Source organism: Clytia hemisphaerica, unplaced genomic scaffold, assembly GCF_902728285.1.
Source record: "Clytia hemisphaerica strain Z4C2 unplaced genomic scaffold, Clytia hemisphaerica genome assembly, whole genome shotgun sequence".
NCBI classification, from domain to species: domain Eukaryota; kingdom Metazoa; phylum Cnidaria; class Hydrozoa; order Leptothecata; family Clytiidae; genus Clytia; species Clytia hemisphaerica.
Genome location: NW_027103781.1, coordinates 37853 through 58131, shown reverse-complemented (window position 1 = coordinate 58131; position 20279 = coordinate 37853). Strand labels below are relative to the sequence as shown.

At 36.0% G+C, this 20279-nt stretch overlaps 2 protein-coding genes across 2 annotated transcripts; both read right to left on the bottom strand.

Annotated features, from left to right (window-relative positions):
* Nucleotides 1-739: 739 nt before the first annotated feature.
* On the bottom strand, nt 740-16967 carry LOC136806197 (protein N-terminal glutamine amidohydrolase-like). Its single transcript, XM_067062757.1, has 6 exons — nt 16780-16967; nt 9315-9414; nt 8886-8939; nt 8072-8220; nt 1458-1582; nt 740-852 (listed from the first exon to the last, which is right to left on the bottom strand). Exons 1-6 carry the CDS (start codon nt 16875-16877, stop codon nt 740-742), a joined length of 639 nt encoding a protein of 212 aa, XP_066918858.1. The 5' UTR covers nt 16878-16967.
* A 1803-nt stretch (nt 16968-18770) lies between these two features.
* On the bottom strand, nt 18771-19990 carry LOC136806202 (adenosine deaminase-like protein). Its single transcript, XM_067062763.1, has one exon. It carries the CDS (start codon nt 19942-19944, stop codon nt 18883-18885), a length of 1062 nt encoding a protein of 353 aa, XP_066918864.1. The 5' UTR covers nt 19945-19990; the 3' UTR covers nt 18771-18882.
* Between the last annotated feature and the right edge of the window lie 289 nt (nt 19991-20279).

Here is a 20279-nt window from a genome sequence, read left to right as displayed (position 1 = left end):
ATTGAATTTCAATATATACCCAAATCTTCTGAAAGAAGATAGTTGGACAGAAATTCTTTGAATTTCGTCACATATATATGGTGAACAACCATTGTGAGACTACTGATGTTGACAATACGTTGTAGAGCGAACCCTTGATAAAATATTGAATCGAATACGATCAACCTCCTCTCTAATTCGAGCCTCTATTATTTGAATTTTTCTATAATTCGAACTGAAATATTGGTCAATAAACTTGAAGATTGAATAAGAGAGAAAATCAACTGTATATTTGTAAGCATTATGCATTTTTAAAAAGTGATACAACTTAGGCTACAGAGGCTTCTTAGTTGAATGCTAGCAGGTATGACTTTTTCAGTCCACAATTTTGGGGGGGGGGTGATAAACCAAGTTGTTTTCGCAAAAAAACACAAGGCTAGCTTTAACAACTAATCTACACAAACATAATGATTTATTATGAACAGAGAACACCCTGTTGTCATTTCATCAAACCTTTTAAAACAAGATGCAAGGTTCAACATGGCTTGACAATTTATCCCTTTGATTAGAGTCTCATCTCTCAAAGCGAATGTTTATTATAAAAAAACATGTTTTGAACAATTTCAACCATAATCATGAGTAACAACTCGTAACTCGTACGCAAACAACTCGACATGCGTTTCCAACTCTTTCCACTTTCAAAACAAAGTCAAGAAAACCAAAATAATTTAACTCCCTTTGCTTTTGGCGTAGATTCCGATCATGGCTTTGGTCTTGCTCCAAAATATTCGGCAAACCCTTGCAAATCTTTCACAACTCCGTCACCGATCTTTGGGGCCATTGATATGAAATCGTCCAAATTCATCAGTTCAGCTATAATCGAGAAAATTGTTGAAAGCATTTTTCACAAGCGCACACGCTGATATTGGATAAAACACAGTCGATCAAATAATCGAGTTTAAAGACCCGAAGGAGCAAGAGACGAATCTTCAACCTTTCTCAAACAAGAAAAGCTTCGCGTCGCATTTAGAATGACGGATTGAATCTAGGCCTTTCTTTGTTCTTAATTGGCATATTTTTCGAAATTGGCCGATATATTTCACTTTCAATCTGGCGTTTGTGTGAAAACCACGCAGTTTAGGCGTTTTGGATGGTAAATAAGTTGCTCCATTTTCCATCCAGCATTCTAAAATCTAGCCCCTTCGGGGCTTTGAAATCAATGGTCAAGCCTCTATTAGTATAGCTTGTACCTCTATGACTAGAACCTTTTTAATCTGACAAGTTAATTGGCCCTTTGTCAGGCGCCCATCGTGTATATTTCAAGTAAACCTTAGAAACTTTCATTTTGTGACCAGGGAATCAAGTTATAAGCGTTTTACAATATGGATAATCAACTCTTGTGACTTAAAACTTAATGATTTTAGATTTTATTTTCTCTGTTAAGAAATATCTTTATTCACGCAATAAAACCAACTTACTGGATGACCTGATGGGCGGATAATTAGGCGGTGGTTGAATATACTCCCCATTAGCTTTCAACATGTGCGATCTGTCTGATGCAAAGACTTCCAAAAATTTGTCTGCTGGTACAATACGAAATTTTCTAGGAAGAAAGAACAAAAATTCAAAGCACTCCTATAACCGTTGAAAAATTATTAAGTAAAGGAATTGTGATTCTAAATTGAGACATTGTAGCCTAATTTAAGCTGATATTATTTTAAAAAACTTTAAAACTTTTAAACCCCCTCTCCTCCCAAACAATGTTGTCGGGGCAAGCTAAGGACCGGCCAAGCAATATTTCTTTCCCACCGGAGGGTAAGGCTAGGTTATTGCAATGTATCTAAATTTGACCATGTAAATGGGAAATGTGTCATAATATATTGGCAACGATTGTAGAAATACAAAACTTAAATTCTATGCAAGCTGCTACTCAAAATTCGAAAAATGAAATAGTTTTCGAGAATATCGGGAGTAAAAATCCCTATTTTTTTTTGGGGGGGGGGTAACATACAGAGTGGTTAGACCACGTGAGGTCTTCTGATCGTTTAAAGTAAAACAGATTGTCAAGAGATCTAATTTTTATTGTAAAAAAAATTAAAAATAGGATTTATATGACAGATAACCCACAAACTTTTATCCGACATAATGAATATATAGAGGTTATTACATAGATATTTTGCATAATGAATGAGTCTTATATCATTCTGTCAAACCCTCACAGCAAGGTAGGAGGAGAAGAGAGGAAAAGTTTGCTCTGAGCCTTAAATTGTGTTTTTAAAAAAGTGTCATTTTATTTGACGGATTTTCTTAGTTATAAAATTTCTAAATATTATTAATTTTATTTTACATAAAAAAAACGGTAGACGATGTTCTCCCCACAAAATTGTTTGAAGGTTGAGAAAGAGGGAATCCCAGAAAGTCAATGATGAAATAACCATCCAAAGGTTATACGTTTGTTTTTATAAGAACATCCAAAAATTTTGAAGCCTTGGTCTGTTCTTGATGTTTTTGAGTTTTTAGCCTAAAAATGTTCTTAATATCTTCTTATTTTTCGCTTTTTTGAGTAAGTATTTTTGTTCATTTTCCTAAGAAATCGGGTGTTTTACAGCCCACAAAGCCTTAGAATGTTCTTAACATGTTCTTAATATTTTGAAGTCTTATATAGTTTGCCCTTATAAAAAACGCTTATTCTAAAAGACTCTAGATATGGTTTTGATAAACCAAAAGCTTGTCTATAAGAGCAATTGTAAGAGGCTAAAACTTAACAAAGCATAAGAACAAAATAAGAGTAATGTTAGCTTTAGTATAGAAAAAATTGGTTCCAAGTTTCCTTCAAAGCCCTGGTGATTAAAGAAGCTGGACAAGATACCAGAACCACGACCTTTGATCGCTGTATAGTAGATGGTTAATCAGATTTCTCTATCATTGTTAGTTTTATTAAAAAAAGTTGCTAATCTCAGCAAAATATATGAGAGAAAAGTTCAAATTTTTTCTTTGATGAAACTTCGAAAAGAATTATGAAATTGGTTTGTTTTTAAGTAAAAGAAGAAAATTTCAATCAAAGAATAGAAGGAAATAGAAAGTGCCCCAAACGAGTGGGCTGTTGTTTCAATCGAAAATGAATAAAACGAAAATGAAGGGGAGAAAATATATCATGCTACAAGCGTCCCATGATATTTCATAAACAAACCAAAACATTTCAATGGGGGAAAAGTAAAAGAAAATTTTCAGGAGGAGAGAGGGTTGGGTTGGAACTGATACGTATTATGTTTACATGCTATTTTTATAAGAACACGGGGCTGAAAATTGGCAAAAACCTACGAACATGTTAAGAATAATCTGAGCCTCAGATTTCCGAAACTAAAAAAGTACTAATTTTACACCCATTTTAAGTAAAAAAACTAAAAAAAATAAGCGTCTTAAAAGCATCGTATAAACATTTAAGCCTGAAAATTCCAAAAAAATTAAGAACATCCCAGCCTGAGCCAAAATTTACTGATTCTTATAAAAAAAAGCGTGTATATTTCCTTAGATGATACCATACAAAAATATTCATCACAACTATTTGGTTCTAAAAAGTCACAATTTCAGTGGAAATCTGATTGGGTTAGCTTTAGGCTACCAGCATTCACCCAATACTATCATGCTAAAAAAAGCTCTGTCTAACAAAAGCTCAGGCTAGATACAAAACGTGCATTAAGGAGAACAGCATTGATTTAAATTTGCTTCAAGAAAAATGGTTAAAAATTAAACTTTTCAATAAACCTTAACGAAAAGTGAAATTTTTTAAAATTATTTTCGAATTTAGAGTCAGTAAAGTATGGAACGCCATAGCTGCCATAAGTGCTCTTTTTGTACGCTCTTTTTTCATGATATTCGCTCTTATAGTTCGCTGAACTCTTTCGGTTCGCTCTTTTGTTCGCTCTTTTCATTCGCTCATTCGCTCTTTTCATTCGCTCTTTCGCTCTTTTCATTCGCTCATTCGCTCTTTTCATTCGCTTATTCGCTCTTTTCATTCGCTCATGCGCTCTTTTCATTCGCTCATTCGCTCTTTTCATTCGCTCATGCGCTCTTTTTATTCGCTCTTTTGATGCGCTCTTTTATTCGCCCTTTCCGTCCGCTGAACGCATTCAGTTCGCTCTTTTATTCGCTCTTTTAATTCGCTCTTTATTCGCTCTTTATTCGCTCTTTTATTCGTTCTTGAAGCTTCTTTCGCTCTTTTTTTTCTTTCGCTCTTTTTTTTCGCTCTTTCGTTTCGCTCTTTTAGTTCGCTCTTTTTGTTCGCTCTTTTTGTTCGCTCTTTTTGTTCGCTCTTTTTGTTCGCTCCGTTAGTTCGCTCTTTTAATTCGCTCTTTTAGTTCGCTCTTTTAGTTCGCTCTTTTAGTTTGCTCTTTTTGTTCGCTCTTTTAGTTCGCATTCTTTCAGTTCGCTCTTTTGGTACGCTCTTTACATGCGTTTTTTGTTCGGCAAATTATCAGTTAGGGATTTTATTTATTCTGCAAATTATCAGCTCCACAAAGTAAAGTTCTGCAGTTCATTTTTTGGCGCGAAAACTGCTGTACTGATGGTTGGTTCTTTTCGCGCAACCTCGTTCCAGGTATCATATCTACATTTTCCCCGGGGGGGGGGGGCACTCAAGGTAAATGACCTACCGGACGTGCGGCGCTTAAGGGTAGGTTTTTCGAGGTTCTGACAAAGCCTAGGTACGCCCAGGTGCACTGTTAGGCAAGGGTAGGTAATTTGAGAAGAATTTTAAAATCTTTGCTAAAACTTGGGGGAAAACGGCCGAAAAATGCACTGTCAGGCAGGGTCGGTTTTCAGCAAATTTTGCAGTGCACTGTAGGGATCGGATTTTGAAACCCCGATTTCTGTCCGAACATACGGTGTAGTTTCGAGATCGAGCCCCCCCTCCCGGGATTTGTCTTCAAAAAGAAGAGAATGCCCTGGAAACTAGCTATGTTTTCGAGCCATATCAAAAGTTAAAAGGCGTGTGACGAACCTAGATATATATTTGCAAAATATATTTACTCGTTTACCTTAGTTAGAGGAGGTACAATCTAAAATTTCACCACAGTTAGTCCCGTCCTCCTCACTCAACACACTCTAGCTGGCCATGCAACCTTGTCCCCCAGGCTTTGATGCGCAGTATGACAAAATTAATTTAACAGAATTTTGACCAAGAAGCAAAATAATAGAAAGAAAACGAAATTTTTTTTCATGAACGACTCGGCTATTCAAGTTTCGATAGAATTATGGGTGGGACTTTCATTAAAACTCAAAATCCGTGAAATGTGTGATTTTGAGATATTCCCCAAAGTTTGCCAAAAATTTTAATTTTTCAATCATCAAGGTTTATAAATAAATAAAGCTATTAAATCATAACACAACAAGGTGAATGCAGTGAGATGCAGGATATTAGTTGAATCTAAGACATCTTGATCCTCTAAGTAAGTGAAAATGTTAGAAAAATAAGAGAGAACACCAGTATACACATCGCGCCACAATCTTTCAACTCTCTGATTATGAGTACTCTTTCCAGTAATCATACTTTTCCTACCAACCCCTCTTCTCTCGATCATATAATCAGCCACCAAAACATTTTCTTTCCCTTTGTCCGCACGCACTCTGCTGGGCAAACCATACTCTTCAACAGAAGCTTGAAAGCAACTCAAAATAGTTAAAGCCTTGTTGTTATTGGTGCAATACAAACCTACAGGTAAACGACTAAAACCGTCAACTATACCAGTTATGATAAAATTCCACCTTACAAGTTTATGGTTTGTATCCAGATGCCACAAATGATTTGGTCCCTGTACGCTGTAAACTCTACGGTGTAAACTCTTTTTCTTCCTCATCTTTAGACTACCATTTTCGTCAATCCGGTTCAAGCTGTCTCGCAAAGTTTGTCTGGTAATTTTGATGCTTCTTTCCTTTAATAATTCTCTTAGCATTACCTCTCCACAATGAGGGAATTCTTCAACAAGTCTTATCAACAAGATGTCTAAATCCTCTTCATTAATCTCAGAAAACTTATGTTTTGATAAACCATAGTCTTCCATTCGCCTGTAAATAGTGCGTACAGAAATATTCAGCATGTTAGCTATTTCTTCAATTAAACATCCATCTTCCAGAAAGTTTTCAAGTACTTGTTTAGGAATTAAAAATTTTGGTGCACCATTTGTCAAAACTTTACCTGGACTTTCACCACCAAATGAACAACATTTAATTCTCAATCTCATGATAGTAGAATTATCTGTAAGCCCTAGTGACTTGAAATCTTCCTTTGATAACATCGAAATTATATCAGATGTGATGTTTTCATCTTTGAAATTCTGAAAGTAATTATGTAAGCCTAATACTTGCAGAATGGTATGTAACTTTTGGTCAGCCATCTTTTAAAAAAAGACTTCAGAATTTTTTTTCTGAAACTAGCCGTTTCCATGCCGTAATAAGCTACTTTACAGAACACTAAATTTACGGAACTGATAATTTGCAGAATGGATAAAATCCCGAACTGATGATTTGCCGAACAGAGAGCGCATGCAAAGAGCGAACGAAAAGAGCGAATTGAAAGAGCGCAATAAAAGAGCACATCAAAAGAGCGAATGAGCGAATGAAAAGAGCAAACCGAATGCGTTTAGCAAACAAAAAGAGCGAATAAAAGAGCGCACGAGCGAATTGAAAGAGCGAATAAAAGAGCAAACTGAACGCGTTCAGCGCATCAAAAGAGCGAATGAAAAGAGCGAATAAAAGAGCGCATCAAAAGAGCGAATGAAAAGAGCGCATGAGCGAATGAAAAGAGCGAATGAGCGAATGAAAAGAGCGAATGAGCGAATGAAAAGAGCGAATGAGCGAATGAAAAGAGCGAATGAGCGAATGAAAAGAGCGAATGAGCGAATGAAAAGAGCGAACAAAAGAGCGAACCGAAAGAGTTCAGCGAACTAAAAGAGCGAATATCATGAAAAAAGAGTGCACAAAAAGAGCACTTATGGCAGCTATGGCGTTCCATAGTAAAGTGTCATTAAAATTGACACAGTCATTTCTAATACAAATTTATTTTTTATTCAAAATATAGCGTTCAGACCGTAATTTATTGATTATTTAGAATAAAATGAGCAAGTTAAACTCAGAGAACTTTTCAAAAGCCTTTGTTAGAATACAATAGCTATTTAGAAGAACAAAGGGAATTTTCGGTTTTTGCTCATTTTGGACATGATAAGTGACGTCATTAAAACAATTCTTTCACCAGTTACCTTATATTGCAAGGATGTTGTGTGTCAAATTTCATTCAAAAAGACAAACTAGATAAAAAGTAAGGAATGTTACAGGAAAAGCCCTCCCCCTAGTTCTAAGCCGCCCCTAAAAGCCTACATTAAAGAAAGAAATTTTAGTGGGAATTCAATTTGGTGAATGGCCAAGAAAATTTAATTTGGCGAGAATTTAATTTGGCGGTTGCAGGATATTTAGGGTAAAAAATGATAGCAAAATCGTTAAAAACCAAAATTTGAAGCCTAAGATAGGACGAAATTTGGCGGATTTGCCAAATTTTCTTTTCTGCTGAAATTTCTTCCTTTAATGTAGTATGTATAGGGTTAAGGAGCTCAAAATTGTGAGGGTTTTCTAATAATACCAAAGCACAGGTGAGCAGATTAACCTCATAAAGTCTAGAGTGATCTCTAGATCTAGGAAACAGTATCTCTTGTCAATTACAAATTAGAAAAGATCGAGAAAAAAAATTTGAAAATCCAAGTATTGGATACTGAAAACCGATGAGATAAAACAAAAGACGTCAATTTGGGATTTCCGCCTATATTACATTAGACAACATTGAAACAGTGATTCTTCAAATTTAACACGTATCCTGCTTTTTGCAAAAACTCTTTAAAATTAATCTTACTATAATTATTAACACGTAGCCCAAATTTTTCTAAATATTAAGCGTGGCCAAGCCTTCGGCATCAAAGCTTAGAGTAAGACCAATTCAATTTTCCCTAAGTATTACCGAGTTCATTATTCTCTATTTTCTACAAGTGTAGCGTCTAAAATAAATACTTATTATCACGCCTCAAATTAAGAAAACTACTGTAGTTACCTGTGATATTCTTTTTTTAGTGTTGCATCACTCTGAATGGCTTGTTGTAAGTACAATTCCAACGGGCATGGGAAACCCATGATTGAATCTAGGTCGTAAACCAGTGCTTTGTCTGATGAAGGTTTTTGAACCAAGATGACATGATAATCCTGATGATGAAAAAATGATGAAATATTTTTCAGGACAATTTACCACTGTAATGTTCTTCTGACATTACGTCACCATAGCTGAGTGATTGCAGCAAAACTTTGGGTGGTAAAATGAAGACTAAAACCCATAAAGGAAATAATCTTTTTTGCTCTATGAACCAGTTCATTTACTTTATTTCGGCTAGTGTTTGCTAATAGTTAAGAAATACCAGGTTAGTGAATCTGAAGCATATGAAGCTCAGGTATTGAATGGTCAAATTGTAAGTTCCTAAGTTCAAAAGGTATTACTACGGTCATACCTGGGGCCGGACTTAAAAAATTGTTGGTTTGCCGTCACCCGACTGACCCTACCTCGAAACCTACCGACCCAAAAAAATTTATTGCCATTTTAAAGAAGATTTTTTTCCTTCAAAAACTTCAAACAATAAAAAATCAAAATTCGTATCTTGTTCTGTCTCAAGCATAAGAATCGTAAATTCTCTGCTAGCACTTCTGTTTTTTATTCAAAATTACCTAAATGTAAACAAACTTTTAACCCTTTCATGGTACTAAGTCTTCCTTTATTTAGCTTTCCTAACTAATATTAGCCTGAACTAATTTGCCGAAAAACTGCGGTAAAAGCAAAAATTAGTTTCCTTAAGAAATTTGTGCAAAAATTGACTCACCCAAACAACAGCTGTCAATGGATCTTCACTTTGTTTTTGCATCCAAAGAGGAATCTAAAGAAATATTAATAGTTCTATTGTTATCAAATTTTATAGGATATCTTTTTGTTTGTATATATTGGATCATATTGTGTTTATTCGGCCCTAAACATGCGATTTGGTGAATTATCAATTTTTCAAACTTGGTGAAGATATTCAGTCAGTGGAAAAAATAACATACTTTGGTTATCAACTTCATTTGAAAATGTTGTTGCTACCACTGAAAAGCTACAGTATTTCATAATAATTAGAATTAAGAAGTGACGCTAGGTCTTTTTTTTTTGGGCGGATTTATTTTTTGTGAGGATGTGATGAAAAAGGTCAGTTGTTTTCAGGGAGCCTTAAGTTAAGGACATTATGAATGTCATAAAATATTGCAATTATACTTACAGAGTGATTTTTATTTGAGATGAACACAGCATAATATTCATTTAGTTCTGTAGGGTTAGTTTTTCGAATTTGATCACACAATTTCCATACATTCTCTTCGCTGAAATAGATGAAAGAGAGAAAAGAAAGGTTAGATCGATTCCATTTTATTAGTCGAACGTACGCACAACACTACGCTCAATTATATTTTTCCAATGACTTTAGGTTCTTTTGATGAAATAAAGCATACAAAATATTTGTCAAATTCAATCATTTTTAAAGTCTCTAAGATGCCTGAAAGATCGAGCCTTGTTTTGGTGGAAGACTCTTATAAGACTAGACTGGAGTTGTTCATAATGTGTGTAATACAGTAGTATAGGCGTTATATGATAATACGATTATTGTTACTGAATTTAGTTTGTATAAACGATTGGAAGAATCCGGCATTCCGGCCTTACAGAATCCCTGGCTAGCTACGCGGAAACTTGCGTAAAGAGAAAACAAAGGGTTTTTTCTGAATACAAAAGAAAGTTTTTCTCAAACGGAGATGCTTCCGTTAAGAAATTGGCACGCGAAAGGTAAGGAGAATTAATTCCTGATCAAGCAACAACAGATTCTCAAAACAGAAAAAAAAGATTTAACACACAAATCCACTCACATTTTTTTTCAAGAAAACTTTTTTGAGCAAGAAAAAAATGTAATTGTAATATTGACACTTTTCTTTAGTTTGGAGTTAGTTAAAACAATCAAGAATAATTTTTTGAGAGAGAAAATTGTTGTGTGTTTTGATTTCTCCTTTTTTGTTTCAACCAATAATGTGCATCTCAATTGTTTTTCTATAAAGGCCCGGCTTTAGAATGGAGAAGTAGGGCGACTCCTTCGCTTCACTAACCTGGGTGTTCACAGTTGAGGCTGTGATTTCCCGATAATTAAAAATTGGAACTTTTCCGTGGGCGCGATTGGGCGTACCAAATATTTTTCATGAAAATTTAACGTTATTCTAACGCAAATATTATAATCTAGATAGGAAACAAATATCAAATTTGACTCTCTTTTGCTCATATCTGAATTTCACGATAAAAAGAACTATTTATACACAGATTTACAAATTTATTTGAATCTATATTGACATATTTAATGATGTCATAATCAATGCCGTGCATATTTTGCCAGGGCCGTGCATATTTAGTCAACATCCTTTTCATTGGCCACTAAAATATAAAAGATAAGTAAACATAAATTTATCGCCCGCGAGCACGGCTTAGCTAAGCACACCACTCTTATTCATTATCTAAGAATTGACAAAGGTTTTTTGAAGATATTTTCAGTTATAATCCTAAACATAGAAAGGGGGCATTTTTAGTGCTCTATACAATGATCGCTATTTTTTTTTGATTCTATGTTTTGATTTTTCTACCCAGCCTAGTTGCTATGTGTATGTGCGTCCTGTTGCTAAGACCTTTTGAAATCAAAGCAAAACCAAAATAATTTAGCACAGACTGCCGTTTGCGTAATATCAATAAAGTGAAAGGAAGTACTGACTGGACGTGATAGAAAGACCCCCGAGAGACGAAAATCCTGATCCAGTTTTAAGTTCAACGCATTTCACTGGATTTATTTTAGCAAATTTAAACAGGGTGGTAAGAGATTCTGTGCCGACTGGCAGTGTAGCTGGAACCTCGATATTCCAGGATTAGAAAAAGCTATACCTGTTACCTTTTTTCTTTAAAGAATCACCAAGCCATCAACATTGATAAATAGACTATATTGGCTTAACGTGAAAACTCAGATTTGACCTCCGAGAATTGCCCACAATGCTTTGCGCAGAAAAAAGTTCAAGGTGAAATTTTTCCGCATAAGCATTGTGGGGAATTCTCGGAGGTCAAATCTGATTTTTCAAAATGTAAAACACAAACCGTAAACAAACAAACAAAAACTACAATTTGAGCATAATAGTAATATAAAATAATATAAAATGTTTTTTAATCGAAAAATCCCAAGAATTACAAAGCTATCAAAGCGCAATGTTGTGGGCTATAGCTCTCAAATATTGGACTGTCTGACGATTAGGATAGTCCTCAACTATGGTCATAATACACTGATTACAATCACGATATCTCCGTCTCTGGGCTGGTGGGGCGTAGCCGACAAGTTGTTGGACAATCTCAACACGGACCAAGTTTTCTTCATCCTTTAGAAGGTCAATAAATTTCCAAAGGGTCGGGTAGCATGATGAAACTTGTAGGGAGAATTTTCGATGCCACCCTTCAAGATTGTTGTTGGTTCGTGGCAATGCTTCGTTTGTTCTGTTGAACATGTTCTATATGTTGATTGGGAACAGGGGGCGACCACCACGATTTCCGCGAACACGACCAATGTAGGTGTCTTTGAAGTAATCTAGTAAATTATCAAGATCATTTTCGAAACTTTCGTGAATGGCATCTGTCAATTCCCCAAAACCATCAATAACATCTCCTTGTAGGAGGAAAGCAAGGGCACAGATCATCCGACAATGGAGAGCAAACTCTTCATCATTTGCATATCTTTGTTGGAAACCCAACTCCCTTACTTTCTTCCAAACATTTGAAAACAAATGATAAAAACAACCTTTGATCTCAGCATCTGGTTTCAAATGGTTGATAGCATTCATAGCCGCTTTTTCAAAGTCTACAAGATAGTCCTGCAGGTTTTCGTTTTGTACCTCTCGGAAAACTTGGTCAAAGAACCTGTGGTATGTATCCTCCGTTTTGTTAGGAAGTGAAGCATAAATGCACGGAAATATTTGACTATCACGTTGAGCGTGGATGGTGTAAAGCTGGAAAAAGATTTCTGGACTCACTTTGAAAGTTCCGTCCATATACCAATGCTCAGATTCCCCTAAAAGCTGAACGCCAATGTCCAACACAAAAATTAAAAATCCTATTTACATCACCAAAACCACTATCGTAAAACAAAAGTCTTTCATCCACTGTAGTTTGACGGAAGGCTGGGGGCAAAACAGGAACTTCTTCCCTGCTCAAAGGATTTGGCGGTTGATTACCATCTTCTCGTGCTTTTCTAATATTTCGCCGCATTGTTTCCATACTTGGAAGGTTAGCAGCAACATCCTTGCTCACGTTTCGTAATTCTCTAGAGAGAATTTGGTGTGGGCTGTCTGTTGTTGATTGAGCTCTCCGCTTCATGCTGACCTTTAGCTTCGTAACTTCAGCCCTCCGCCCTCTCAAATGTTCTTAATCCACTAGCCAACTCCTTTTTAAATGTATGTTTGTTTAAATGTATAAATGTATCCGTCTTTAATGATTTTAGGTTTTCCTTTTTCCGTTTCAGTAAACTCCATGATTTCACTTCAGTTGTAGATTGCATTTAAGTAGAGTAGTATATATATATTTATAACGATTCTTTGTTTGCATTTTTTTCTTTTTCAAACAGGGTAAAAACCTGTTTTTCTGGATTTTGTTGTAATGTAGACACTCAATTAAGTTTCAAATCAATTTTGTAAGGGGCGCAAAAGATAATTGTTAACAAGACCTTTTTTCGCAATTCTGTATATGGCAACTATTGATTTAATTATATACAAAATAAATGTCAGTAGTTTGAATAAACTGACGCAAACGAGAATTTCTGCCTCTTTCGGGGCTTAAGTTTTTATAAAAAATGAATATCAATTTCCATTCATGTACAAAATCGATATGTCAACTTCTTTTTTATTACATTCTCTATTGATTCTTTAGGAAATTTAGAAGATGTTATGTGCCTAATGTCAATTGTTATAAAAATATATGGATAGGAATTCACCAGGGGGGAATTTGCCGGGGGGAATTCACCAGGGGGAATTCACTGGGTGGGAATTCGCCGGGGGGAATTTTCCGGACACCCTGACTGTATTCTTTGGGAAATAAATATTAAAATCTGAAAATAATTTTGTGACATGTTGACAAAATATGCACGATGCTGACAAAATATGCACGGCATTGATTATGACATCATTAAATATGTCAATATCAATTCAACGCCCGTTAAAGAAAATAATTTGTAAATAGTTCTTTTTATCGTGAAATTTAGAAATACGAGCAAAAAAAAGAGTCAAATTTAATATGTTTCCTATCTACCTTCAAATGCTCCAACTTGGGACTATCTTACGCAACATGGGACGGCCATTCCACGCCATTTCACCGAACCTCCAAAGTCATTTGATTTGAGTTTAATGAACGGCATATTAAAAAATACACGATTTCTCTTTTGCACCGAGTACGCTTTTAAATCGAAATATGAAAAAAATCCGTAATGTGAGCGTTTGACGTCACTCGCGCGGCAAGTTACACACTCACTATTTGTTAATCTCATCGGGTGGTAGGCTGTTAGGCGGCGGGCGTTCTCTAATTCTCCATTTGGCGTCCGGTCATTTTAAATGAAAACAAAAGTTATAATCGGTGAGCTATCAGTGAAAGTTATCGTGACATGTTATGACAGAAAGTATGATTGATAAACTTGGTGGAGTTATCAAAACAAATTTGTTGTCAAAGAGATTTAACAGTAAGTGAAAATACAGGCTAGATATCAACAAGTCCCATGTTGCGTACACTCGTCCCAAGTTGGAGCAGTTGACTGTAGATTATACTGTAAGTTGGTCCAATATCGACATCCCTCGTCTAATTCCGACACCCTTCTTTAGAGACAGGAATAATATGAAAGCTTGAATCACTGATTAAAAAGGGTTATTCTTCTGTGACCACTAAGCCAAGAAAAGTTCCAATTTTTAATCATCAGGAAATCAGGGAAACCGGTTCACCATGGATAAAAAACGAACGGGACGAAACCTGTGACAGACAGTTAGTCACACTAGCGTCCTGCCAAAATGTGTACAAAAGATTAATGCTGCAAAAGCTCTGTATTGTTTACTTGACTCGCAAGCAAAAAATGCGCCACAAAACTTCCAAAGTGATTCATGAAAAAATGACCCGGCGCTTTTTAATGAAATTAACATTTTCGAAAACTATGAGAAATTGCCTAAAATTTGAGCCATATAGTAGAGGGTATTTCGTAAAATCGCTCGATTGTTTTGTTAGAAGCACTTGTTATACATTTTTGGAAACTTCAACCTTAGAGAAAGCAAAATTACGATGTTTCCAATTTTTTTCGGACACTTTGGTGTGATTTTCGGACAAATGTGACGGTCTGAGGCAAAAATTATATGGTTAAAAATTAATGAAAATTTTAGCTTGAGAAAACGGAGACCTGTTATATATTTTTGGAAAGCTCTCAAAAAATTTGGATTAGAGATATACTGCAAGTATAGGTGATTTCAGTACCAAACTCGAGATATTGAGCTTCAAAAGGCGCAAAAACTGGACAAAGCAACTGTTTCTGGATGAAAAACACAGTTTTCAAGGGTTAAGGGTTTTCTAGACCCCCTCCCCCTTGCTCTTATCGGCCAAACTTTTTCGAAACCAACTTTTACATCTTCGAAAGCACAATTTTTTCCAATCATGTTCGTCATCGCACTGTTCTCGCCTTTCCACCCGGCTGATTACTCGAATGCAATCGAACGTAATCGAAGCAATCGAACGGCCAATTCCTGGGTAATATTCGATTGTGTTCGATTGCATTCGAGTAAGGTTAGATTGGTTCGATTAATAGTTGAATATGTTCCATTGGTTTGATTACGATTATGTTCAATGAGTTTGATTGCGATTAAATTACATTGGATCACTCTGTTAGAGCTTTTTAGCATGGGCGGCTGACCGCTTATTAAGTATCGTACGAAAAGCGAATAAAATCTAAATCAATCGAACGTTCTCGAACATAATCGAATGCAATCGAACGTAATCGAAGCAATCGAACGGCAAATCCTGGGTAATATTCTATTGTGATTCGATTGCGTTCGACAATCGCATTGCAATTTTTTGATTGTGTTCAATTGTGTTCAATTGATTCGGAGTTCGATTCGTTCGATTGACACCGTCTGGAGATGACTGATGTTGTTTTTTCTGAAAGCTTGATTTATTCAACCAGATTTATTCAGATAAAGATAAAGCTATGAGAGGTTCATTACTTGCGGAATTTAAAACCTACATAACCAAAAACGAAAATTGTTGGGATGGAAGAGTAAACGCAAGACAGAAGAGAAGGTTTGGTTGTGTTGATCAGGTATATTTTTGTTCTATCCGCCGAACTAAGGGGTCACTCGCATATCGATTTTTCCTGCAACTAACATCATTGTGACGCTATCTGAAAAACCCCCACCCCCCTTTCTTAGCGTCATTTACATAAATATACCAAAAATCGATGAAAGTAATTTTTCTTCTCTATTTATTACAGATATTGATATTCCAGCCACATTGATTTTTGTGCTTCGTTTCGCACGGTTTTAAAACAAGTGGTTTTGACTTATGACTTTCACATTTGTTTGTCCCCAGACAAACGGCTCGTTGTTTTGTCATATTTATGTAGACGGTCCGTCAGCGCGGCCCTTGTATATCAAAATACGGCCCATCTATTTTTTATTGCGGTATGTCTGTTTTTATGATTAGGCCGAGGGAATTAACATACCAGTTTAGCGTCACCAGCATGCCTGAAACTAGATGCGGCATATTTTCATTTTTCATTATTCATTATTTTTCCATTACAGCAACAAATCCACACTGTACAAACACCACCACACCACAGACGATCAACCTTTTGAAAACATCTTCTCGGGTATGTATTGCGCATGTGCAGTTACAGAAATTGAAGTATCCGTGACCGGAAAAAGAATCGATTCCAGAGGCCGCGGCGGTAAAATTAAAGACTTACGCGTTCGATTTGAAAGAAAACTTTTAGTGTAGAGCGGGTTTAATTTTTTGTAGTGTGATGTATACGGGGACTAAAGTCCCGATCGAACAGAAGCTATGACGCACGCGCAGGAAATTGTTATTTTTCGCACTTTAGGCGACAATGATGATAGCTGTGTAGGAGATGGAGTTCAATTTTCAGATTTGTCTGTGAAATAATGAAATTTTCTTAAAATAATGAAATTTTTACGCAGCTACACAAAACACACGCGGGCGGGTGACGCTAAACTGGTATGTCAATTCCCTCGGCCTTAGGGAGATAATAACATATTCCTACAAACGTAACGGAAGGGTATATATATTGGATATCATCTCTGTTATATTTTATGCGTTTGAATCAAGATGGCAGGTGTAGCGAAGGATGGAATACAAAATGTTACAGGTTTGAAAATCGATATTCTGTTGAAATTTCTTAGCGTCATAGGCTCTGACCCCCCACCCCCTTGCGTCACAATGACTGAATGACGTTTTAGTTGCAGGAAACATCGATATGTGGGTGACCCCTAATGTTAAAAAAGACCAAGGAAGTCTCTAGGTCCACATCAGTGCCGTCAACTGCTCTAACTTGGGATCATCTGACAAAACATGGGACGGCAATTCCACCGAACCTCCAAAGTCGTCATTTGATTTGAGTTAAATTCTCTGTATTTTCTTACCAATAACAGCTGGTGTAGACACAATTTGAGACTTGAAGAGGTTTCTTAGATTTTCTAACATTTGAAGATGTTGATTGTCCCCCGTTCACAGTTTCCATAATCCAAAAATGCCACTTTAAACTTTCTTTTCTTTCACACTCTTTCTTCCCTTGTTCTCTGAAAAACGTGCTGCCTGCGCTGAAAAAAATTCTGACTTCGTTGTGTTTTTGTTTTGACAAAGCCTTTGTCTAAAGTACCGATACTGAAAACATATATTATTGAAATCTCTGACTCAAAGCATCAATATTGGTGCAAATTCACTTCGAATTGACCGCCCAGAGCATGATCGCCTTACCGCCCTCTCGTAACTTCAAGCAAGTTTGGCTGCTTCACGCATTCCACGCATCAAGCTGGCCGGTCGCAAATTTTTTTTCCGTCAGCGGACGGAAACCTGAATTAACGGTTGAAGACCAAAATCAACGGCCGAAGAACTGATTTAACGGCCGAAGACCTAATTTAGCAAGTCACCGGCCGAATACCTAATGATAGGTAGATAAGTTAGGGTTAGTTAAACTAGCTTGCATACCACTCAGCAATACATTAGTTGCGATGGTCCAGTGGTATTGTTATTGAAGACAATAGATAGGTATTTCGAGACGGGTTATTGGCATTAATTTTTATTTTTTTTAGTTTAAAATCTTTTAACTTAATTTGTTTTCAATACTAGTATTGAACTATTCCCTATTGAAACATCATATAAAAATCTTGATTGAATTTATAAAAAATATTTATAATACAAATTTCCACAATTCATTTTCTCCAGGTCTTCGGCCGTTAAAAAAAATCTGCAACCACTAATTCAGGTCTGCTTCCGCTGACGAAAAAAATAATCTGGGGGGCCGTTTCCACATAGTACGTACACACTAAAAGGGGGGAGGGGGTCTTCTTGAAAGCGTATGCTTGCGTACAGGGGGAGGGGAGGGGTCAAAGGAAAATGTACATACACAGAGAAGATTTTTTCATAGCCCTTTTTTGCTTGTTTTTCTGTCGACTTTTACGCTTCTTATACGCATCAAGGAAAAGAGAAAGTTTCTTAATAAACATTGAGTTTCATGTATGAAATAAAGGTCCGAACTAAACGATTTGAATTCGAAATTTTCTTCAACCGAGGGGGGGGGATGAAAAAGTACGTACTTTCCCAGGAGTATAGCCATTTGCTTACGCTTGCGTACAGGCGGGGGTACTCGATTTTCGACATTTTAGTGCGTACGTACTATGTGGACACTATGCTTATAAGGCATTGCTAACTAAGTGAGTCGATACAAGAAAACTTGTTCGAGTTAAACTAAGGGGACATTCGAGTTAAAGCCATTCGAGTTAAAATACTCCACTGTAGTAGTTCAGCACTTCCATAAAAAAAGGGGGTCAAAATGTAACCGATTTTCGGTTATGAAATTATCGACCACTAACAGTTTGTCTCACCACAAACTTTGTTTCACGACAATGTCAATGAATTTGATCGAATAATCTCTTTGACCAAAGCAAGTCCCTTAGTTAGCTTTTTTACGATTCTGCCTGGTAGCGCTCACGAAAGTCTACTACGTACTAGTAAAATAAAAAAATAGCGGTGGAAGTAGCGCTCATCAAGGTGTAAGATTGCAACCTCGTTTTCTGGCGTATTATTCGTGACATAAATAAAGCCTGGGATATACATATGGGGAAAGGCTTGCTCTGTTTGGGATTATCAATTGAAAATTGGTATTACTGTTTAAAATTAAGTTTTAGACCTTCTAAGGGCCATCTAAATTTATGCTTTTATCACCATCTGAATTTTTCTCATGTTTTTATATGCTAACAGACCCAAAGATCCAAAATCATAAGTTGACTATAATCTGCACTACAGGGTCCAATTTTGACCCTTATTAAAGCTGCTTCGACTTTAGAAGAATTTTTGACACCATATTGACAGTACTACATGCGGCAAGTGCTTAAAATTTGAAAACAGCCACCAGTAAATTTCTCAAAACTAACATTCTATTTCTCTAAATAATAGTATCACTTTGAGATAAAGGAGCTGACAATGGGAATTATTTACATCATCATCATTTATTAGCAATAAAAATATTAACATTCAAATAAATGCTGATTATTCATTTTCCATTGTTCCCACTCTTTCTTTAATTTCATTTTAATTTCATCTGTTGCAAATATATGATCAATAGAACTGAACGATAAATTAAACATAAAATCTTTGTCCCAACCAAAATGTTTCATGGCTAATTCATATTCTCCCGAAAGTGAACATTTGAAAACACCTTTATCATCGGTGCATAACATTATGGAGATACCATCATTATGTAGATAATTAGCGTGATGCTTCGCATAACTGGGTGAAGTTTTGCAAAGCACATTACTAGTCAAACAACACTCAACAGGTGTTTCTGTTCTCAACAATTCATCAAGTTGATGTTGCGTACCCCCTGTCTCAGGATGAATAAAAGTACCGTGACCGATTCGGTCTGGTTTGTATCTCAAAACATCAATTGTTTCTGATTCATTCAAAATTTCCGCTGAATGAATACTGCATTTAACACCTTGTTCGCGTAACTCCCCAAGCTTGGGTAGCAGTTCTGTAATTGAATTCACTCTTGGATCACCAGATATATCAAGACCGGCCAATATTTCCGGATAACGCTTCCTAAGTTTCAAAAACAAACCAACATTTTCGTCAAAATCTTCTAATTTTCGTCGATCGATAGATATTAAAAATCGAACAATAATTTCAAAACCATCTTTTTGAGCATCAAGGATTCCGTCAATGACACTATCACAATATTCCGATTTCGTCATCCGCCCTTCCACGCCCCGTGGCGTTGATCTCAACTCTAAATATCGTACACCATCTTGTTCGAATTCCTGAATGACGTCATAAGTGGCCATACGAACGGCCGCAGGATTATCCGTGATCGAACGCACTACATCGAAAATACCAAAATCAAGACCTTCCATTTGTTGATTTTTCTCAATGTAATCATTCAATTTTTCATGAGGGATTTCACCGGGATATTTATCTTGATGATGTTTCAAGAGTTTTTTCATTGTTTTGGTGCTGAGAGAGCCATTTAAGTGAGCGTGTAATTCACATTTGGGTATTCGTTGACAGAATTGATCTAATGATGACGTCATTGTTTGTTGATTTTTTACTTTTATGTGTCTGAGTTATATATCTTATCTAAAATAAAATAAGAAAACGAAACATTATGAGTTATGGGATAAAATTTCCAGAAAAGTTTCATAAGGAAAACATCAAAAATAAGCCTTCTCAATGTAAAAAACTTGAAATCTGAATTCAAGTACTCTTAGGTGCCAAATAAACGCCCCCCGCTTGTTAATTTTTCGATTTTTTTCCAACACCCCCGGACCTTATTAGGACCCCCCCGTTTATTAATTTTTGAAAAAATTCCCAGCTACCAAAAGGAAAGTTCCTTGTTTTACTCTAAAAAGCCTTAATCTAGTCTATT